At 23.8% G+C, this 8,291-nt stretch overlaps 1 protein-coding gene across 1 annotated transcript; it reads left to right on the forward strand.

Moving 5' to 3' along the window:
* The first annotated feature begins 3,255 nt into the window (after positions 1-3,255).
* On the forward strand, positions 3,256-7,275 carry LOC122501653 (separin). Its single transcript, XM_043611281.1, has 9 exons — positions 3,256-3,682; positions 3,898-4,114; positions 4,240-4,547; positions 4,622-4,758; positions 4,849-5,065; positions 5,158-5,468; positions 5,613-5,780; positions 6,735-6,880; positions 6,985-7,275. Exons 1-9 carry the CDS (start codon positions 3,464-3,466, stop codon positions 7,128-7,130), a joined length of 1,869 nt encoding a protein of 622 aa, XP_043467216.1. The 5' UTR covers positions 3,256-3,463; the 3' UTR covers positions 7,131-7,275.
* The last annotated feature ends 1,016 nt before the right edge of the window (positions 7,276-8,291 follow it).

Below are 8,291 nucleotides of genomic sequence, written 5' to 3' on the forward strand. Positions count from 1 at the left end.
ACAGTATATTATTTAAATCTTTAAATATATTTTTATTATTTTTTTAAATTAAAACTTTTTTTAAATTTAAATTAAAATAAAAATTTTTTAATTAAAAAAAATTAAAATAAATTAAAACATTAAATATATTTATATTTAATTAATTAATTTAAAGAACTTTGATTTAATTAATTAATTTAAAGGATTTTGATTTAATTCATTAATTTCTTAGTTTTTCTTGAAGATATAGTTAAAAATGTTATGAAACTTTCAATTCAAATTCTTTATAATTCATTTTTCCTTATTAGTTTTTTTCTCCATTTATTTTTGAACTGAAGCTAAAGGAATTGCTGTTACTACGATAGTACGTTATAGATTACACAAAAATTTTACATTTATATGGAATATACACGTAATAGTTGATTATATATTTAACACTTTAAGCTTATATATATTTAAAAAATGACTTGCTTCGCCGAATTTTACCACATTTACAGAACACCGAATACTGATGCAAAAATTGGAAAATGGTTTGATTTTAACTTGAAGAAATGTCATTTTATTATTTTTATTTTATTTTCTTTTACAATATTTTTTATTTCCGTTACTACTTTTCCATGTTGATGCAATATCGCTTCTTTAATGCAAAAATAGAAATTTGATTTTTTGCCGAAAAATTATATTTATCCAGATACGTATTTATAAAAAGTGAATATTCTCCGAATAATAAATTAATTGAATTACTTCTTTAAATTTATATATTCTGAATGTTCGAAATTGATATATTATAATTAGAGCTAACAAGATGAAGCTTGTTATTAGAGTAATAATTGCATTTAATAAAGTTTTAATAGAAAAGGTATACAATCACTTTTTTCCGTTTTGCGCACAAAAGCAGAAGAAAATTTTTGCAAATTCTAAGTGTGATAATTATGTACATATCATACAAAAAAAAAAATACGATGAAATGTGATTAATAAGCGATTATCGATTATAGTTTAAAAAATTTGTGCATCCTATACACAATATACAAATATATATTTATATGTGTGTCTTATTGCGTGCATTATATACACACGAATGAGTGTTACTGTGTATATAATACACTTTTTATCCTCTCTATATTTAAATTAGTGAAAAGTTTAAAAAAAAAGATATCATTTTTTTAATCGAAATTTTAACTGATTTTTTCTGATTTAAATTTAGAGTGGTAGAAGACTATAAAAATATCTTACGAAAACACTCGGAGAAATGATTATTTTTCTCACTATAAACGAACAACTTGTCTGCGATTTCGTATTAATTAAATACCCTTTGCCTTGGGAAAATAAAAAAAAAACTTTCAAGAGGCGAAAAAATAACTGTTTTCTTTTAATACAAATTTAATTAAATTAAATTAAATTAAATTTATTTTTATTCTTTCACAAGTGCGAAAAAAATAATTATGTGCTTCACCCAATTGACCCTATAGCGGAATTAGAAGAAAATATTTGTAAAAATTTCTAAATTAATTTAATGCTTTTGAAACGGCGAGAAATTTAATTAATTTGTCTCTCTTAATGTACTTATGTAAAATTATTCTACTTCCAGTCGCTTTACTTCAGGGAAAATGGAAATGAATTGTTAATTTGTTCTAATGGACGAGGAAAGAATTAGTATTTCATATTAGATAAAATCGCAGAAAAAGAAAAAAATGAGTGGTTGTAAGATAATTTATATGAAATACTACCGCGAATATTTGAAATTTAAGAATTTTTATTTAAAAAAAAGAGCAACTACAGCAGTGTTGCAATTTTGCTCTTCACTCCAAAAAAGCTATTAATTGTTAAATCAATTATAAAAAGCTTTTGGATGATTAAAGTTTAAAGTTGTAATTATAATTCGTTAGCAAATATGCGAGTACAAGTATAAAATAATACATATTTTTAATTTTTCCTTTTCAATTAATGCTCATTTCTAATTAATTTTTCAACATATTTAAAATTATATTTTGACATTTTTTCCATTATCTACTTTTTTTATTCATTACTTTTTTTATTTTACTTTTTTTATTCTTTACTTTCTTTTCATTCTTTACTTTCTTTTCATTCTCTACTTTCTTTACATTCTTTATATTATTTACTTTCTTTACATTCTTTATATTATTTACATTCTTTACGTTTACATTCTTTACATTCTTTACATTTTTTTTACTCTTTACATTTTTTAAAATACTTGAAAGTATTTTGTATTAAAACTATTGAAAGTTTTCGAAAGCTTTTATTTATAAATTTTCTCTAATAATTCCCAAAAGCCTAATTAAAAATCATGTGGTACAAAACGATATAAAAATAATAAAAAACATTATTTTGTAAAAAAAATTTTTCGTTTGTCAGAATTAGTCATCTTTATGCGAAATTACATTATTTACTGATACATTCGACAATCTCGATATAATACTACAAAAAAGTATTGTATTAAAATTATTATATTAACCGTTCAATAATAATTTAATTATTAATTAACTGTTCAGTTATATTTTTAATTACTACATTAACCTATTCAATTATAACTTTTATTATAAAATTTTCTCAAGACTAATTAGTCTTGAAAAATGTACTTATGTATTTGAAAGTTATTTTACTTAAAAGTTAAATAATTAAATAATTTTATATTGTGAAATGTGAAATATTATTAAATATTATTATTAATATTATAATATTCGTCTTGTTTCGTGTTATATTTGATAATAATTATTTTCATTGTTAATTAAATTATACTCGATAAGTTATGTAAACTCCTTTTCATTTTGAATACAAGTGCTGAAAAAAGACTTTGTTGTGTAGTATTGATTTTATCCTGCGAGAATTTTAGTCTTGATTTTAGTAAACGTGACGATGTTGAAATGTAAATTTGATTGGGCATATCTGAGTACTTTTGGGATCACTTCTTAACTGTCTGGGAATATTGAAGGACTTTGTAGTTTAGGAGAAAATTATTTGCATATAAATTGAGAAATTACGCTCTTTAATTATTTTCTATAGTTATTTACTCATTACTATAATATTACTGACGAATAAACTTATCTATAGTCTTTTTTTTAATAAAGAAACCGAAAGCAAATTACATTATAAATATAAAAATAAATTTTATTATTATTGCAATTTCTTGTTCGAGATTTAATTTTTTAAAATTTAGTTCCTTTCATCCCCTGTAGATGGAAGCAATCAAAATTTCCGAGAGCAAATCTCCATCTGTTGCAACGTTCATGGTTGACTGTCGCGACGACGCAGCAGACGATTTTTAAATTTGTTTTGAACGGTTAGAAAACTGTCAGAAAACTGTTTATAGATTTTTGGGATTTTTGTAAATAGTGAAGTGATGTTTATATTCTGATATTTAAAAAGATAATAGTATGGAATCTTTAAAGTTAAAACTCTCTAGATAATTAACAATTAGAGAGATACTTTAAATAATTGTATATATTTTATTTCAACTGTAAACAATGAATAAAACCATTTCTCAGTTACTTAAAAGCTGTCGAGATGAGCAACCTTCAATTAATCAGGATTGCAAAAATCCTGGTTTTTCGGAAATTTATACTAATGATTCTTTAGAAAAATTGGAAACCGATATGAAAAATTTTATGAATTCACAAAAAGTTCACTCTAGTGTTGTTGGATATGCGAGCATTAACAAAATGCTGGCTATGTGCTCCTTACTGGTAATTATTTACTTAAATTTGTATAAAATTTACATAAATATACAAGTCAGAAGAGTAAATCCTATTTTCTAGAACGAGTTCTTCAATTTGTTTTCGAAAAATACGGTCCTTTCTGTCATGTTTACTACGTTTGGTTGATTTCTCTGAAACATAACCTATTTTTGTTTTTGATTTTAAATTCTAATTCGTATTTTTATTTTTTAAATTATTTTTAGAGAGGAAATGCTAATGAAGCTACATGTTTCTTAGCAGAAACACACGCTACTAGTCTTCGACAGAGTGTTATTGTTAGATACATTAAAACGAAAACACGCACCAAATATCAAATTAAACCGCCTACTTACGGATTAAGTACAGATCATTTGAAATATAACATGGGAAATTGTTTAGACTACAAATCTCTACAAGAGAAACTGGCAATTCTACCACCTGGTAAATATATACAAGTTATTTATTTAATATTATCATTTTGAATGTAATTTAAATTTTAAATAAATAAAAATCCATTTAATTCAAGTAAAAATACAACTTTTGACAAAGAATACATTTTTTCGTAGAATGGTACGTGCTTCAAGTTACAATTCAACATGAGAATTTAGATCATTACAAGTACAATGAAAATACGGGAAATTTTCTTTACACTTTACGTAAAACACATCCAATACACATCAGTATTTTTCCCACTGGACCAAATGCAATCGAACCTTTCTGTTTGACGTTACCAAAGCCCTCGACGAATGACAATTATGATTTACGTAGTGAAATAGAATCAATTTTGAATAAAAACAAATCTGACTTGTCGAATAGTTATTCTAATCGAAAGCTTTACTGGGAGATGCGCAAAAGACAAGATACTCAAATGAAGGTAAAAAGAGACTTACTTACTTACTTATTTAAAATTTTAACATTTTTCTTTTAATTTCGAAAAATTCATTTTAGACTGCTGTAACTGCATTGGAAAAAACATGGTTAAGAGAATGGAGAATTCTCTTCCTTGCGGATCCATTAGAAAATTCAATGATTGTCGAAAGGGCACATAATATAATAGATAAACTTATTGACGACTCTAGTAATTCGTGAGTTAATATTTAATAACTAAATAAAACATAATTTATTTGATCAATTAATAGAATTAATGTATGCTTATTGACTGTTATTTAATTCAGCAAAGAAATTTCAACTAGTACTCGATGGTTACTAAAAAAAATATCAACTTGTGCAAGTTATTTATCAAAGGAGGAATGTGCAAGGGCAATAAAGTATTTATTGCCTAATCAACGAAAACTTGCAAAACACATTATGTTATCCATTCAGGGATTATCGAGAGAAATAGAAAGTATACAACTTTTAAGAAGGAAAAATCTCATTTTAATTATAGATGAAGTACGTATCAATTATTACCTAATGTAAATTATAAATTCTTTTATTATTTATTTTTATTATTTATTTTTTAATTGAAAATTAATTTTTTCTAGAATTTAGATTATATACCCTTCGAAGCGATGGAGATACTGAAAAATCAACCTGTTACTCGATTCCCATCAATTCACTTTACTTACGCCTTGTTTATGGAAAATCGAGATTCAATTGTCAATGGCTGTAAAGTTGTGAAAATATCTAAAGACATTGGCTCCTTCATCGTGAATCCTTCTTGTGATCTTCTTAAAATGGAAACTAGATTAAAAACTTTTATTGATTACTGGCTTCCTAATTGGAAGGGATTATATGGAAAGGAACCAGATAATAAACATTTTGAAGACGCTCTAGTCAATCATGACATTTTAATGTATAAATTAATATTATTTATTACTATTATTAAATTTATTATTATTATTTAATATTTCAAACTGAAAGCTTTAAATCGATATTTGAAATATTGACGTAAATCTGTTGAATTTCATATTTTATTGTATTGTACTTTATTTTGTAGGTATGCTGGTCATGGAAGTGGTATTCAGTACTTGTATGTGGAAGAAATTGAAAGACTTCGAGTAAAAGCAATTGTACTACTTTTTGGATGTAGCAGTTTGAAACTCACGCCCGTTGGAGGTCGGCAGCCACCTTTCGGCGTTTCTAATCAATATTTAGCAGCTTGCAGGTAACAATTTCTCTAACTAAAAAAAATAGGGAACAGGTATAATCATGCGAATAATAAATACAAACTATTAAATGGATAATAATTAATAATTGTAAAATTATGAAATTTCTTTTTTTATTTTAAATGATTGAATTATCAAAAAACTTTCTTAAAAATTATTAAAAATAATTGATTCAAAAAGTCTAGAAAATAATTTTAGAAAATTTACAGTAGCCATTTTTATAAATTATGGAATTTCAAAATTTTTTTATTCAACCCTATTAACGATTACTTATTATTTATTACTTAACTAGAAAATGTTACGCGCGGAACGTGATATTCCATTTATTATTATTATACAAAAATTTCAAAATTTTTTATTTTTAAATATGAATTTTTGAATAATTTCATATTCAAACTTTAAAAAAATCTAATTATTAACTAATTTACTAATTAATCAATTATTTCATAAATGGAAAAAATTCTTTGCAAAATTTCAATTATTTTTAAACAAAATTTCATGAAAAAATTCAATTTTTTTTCATTTTTAATAATATTTTTCGAAAAAAATCAATTATTTTCCAAAATTTTAATAAATCTTTCGAAACAATTCAATTTTATTTATAAATAGTAAAATTCTTTGCAAAATTTCAATTATTTGATTAAAATTTCATAAAATTTCATGCAAAAATTAAATTAGTTTTAAAGAATTTTAATAAAATTTAATAAAAGAATTCAATTATATTCGAAATAATTCAATTACATTTATAAATAGTAAATTCTTTGTAAAAATTCAATTATTTCCAAAAAAATTTCACGACAAAATTAAATTTTTTCTCTTAATTAGTTATAAAATTTTTTAAAAGAATGCAATTATTTTCCAAAATTTTAATAAAATTCAATAATTTAATGTTTAATTTCAATTATTAACAAACACGATTATTTTAAAAACTTGAAAGAAACTGATATTTTCAGTCCTTGTAATTTGGGAATGCTCTGGGAAGTCACTGATGGAGATTGTGATAAATTGACAGCAAGATTTATGAGCGAATGGATTCCAAGTGAGAGAAAAGAACCATGGTCTTCTGTAGATTTAACGAAATGGGAAAGTGGTAATTTAGGTTTGTACACGTTTTTTTTTTTACAAAAAATCTTTTTCTATATTTATTTTTTATTATTATTTATTTACTTATTATTAAAATCTTTACAATTGTTTCCTTTCCAGTTTTTAGTACAAAACTTAAAAAACCTGAACCAAATGAATTTGAAATGCTAAGAGCAATTGCAAAGTCAAAAAATACATGCTTGCAATTCATGACCGCAGCAGCTACAATAGTTCGAGGATTGCCAATAATTTTAAAACAAGTTTGAACGTGTTTTATCATATGAGGTGTGTGTAAATACGATTTATACTGAAAATATACAAACAATTTTTTTCTCAAAATGAATTCTATGTAATAGGAAATTTTTTTTATAATTAAAAATATTTAAACATTTGAAAATTTAAAATTGTAAACATTTAAACAGTTAAATAGTTAAACAGTTAAAAATATAAATTTTATCAATTTATAAAATTAGAAGATAGAAAATAGAAAGTAGGTTGTAAAAGATAATTGAAATGAATTTGTATTATAATATATGTAAAAGTTGTCAATTTGAATGAAATAAATGTAATGAAAAATTACTTTTTGTGAAGAAAGAGAATTGGATGTCGTATTTAAATAATTTTTATTTGATTTAACTAAACATTTTTTTTTTTTTTTTTTTGGTGTAGTCAGTAAGAAGTAAATGGAGCATAGCAAGCTTAATAAGAGTTTGAGATAATAGTTGCGATATACCATATAGTAATTTCAACTTGTCACGCACAGAATTTTACACATGTATAATTCAAGTCACACTTGTCGAATATGTTATTATTTTATTGCTATACAATAGATCTCAATATTTTTACATTTGTTAAGTGTATATTTTTAGGAATTCACGATCCTGCTTGAGAGTTGTTAAAGCTATTAAAGCATTATGATTGAGTAAATTACAATATAATTTAATTTAATTCAATGTGAAACATAATTGTTCGCTTAATTTGATTATAGTAGCGAGGATTCTCACGCCATAAACTTCTCTCTTTTTCTCTCGTTTTCTCTCTTACTTTCTCTCTCTCTTTCTCTCTTCTTAAAATCTTTTTTTTTTCTTTGTAATTATAATAGTCATATTTACAAAATCAGAAACCTAGTTCTAATATTTTATTATATGTTGCAGTCTTTTGCGTCACATTGAATTCGTGAATTAAAGAATATTTTTTTTCCATATACGCAAAAAGGGGCAAACGGTAAAAATTGTAAAAACATTTTATATCCTCAGCAAAAATTTACGAAAAATGAAAATTAGGTACTATTTGTAAATGATATGTTTATTTCGAAAAAGTACCAATTGCTGACTGAAAATATTATTTTTACATACACAAAATTCTTTTTTTTTCCTCAAAAGAAAACCCTTCGATATGCAGAGAATATACGCTTGGCCGGAAAATGA

Source organism: Leptopilina heterotoma, unplaced genomic scaffold (genome assembly GCF_015476425.1).
Source record: "Leptopilina heterotoma isolate Lh14 unplaced genomic scaffold, ASM1547642v1 Lhet_212, whole genome shotgun sequence".
NCBI classification, from domain to species: Eukaryota; Metazoa; Arthropoda; class Insecta; order Hymenoptera; family Figitidae; genus Leptopilina; species Leptopilina heterotoma.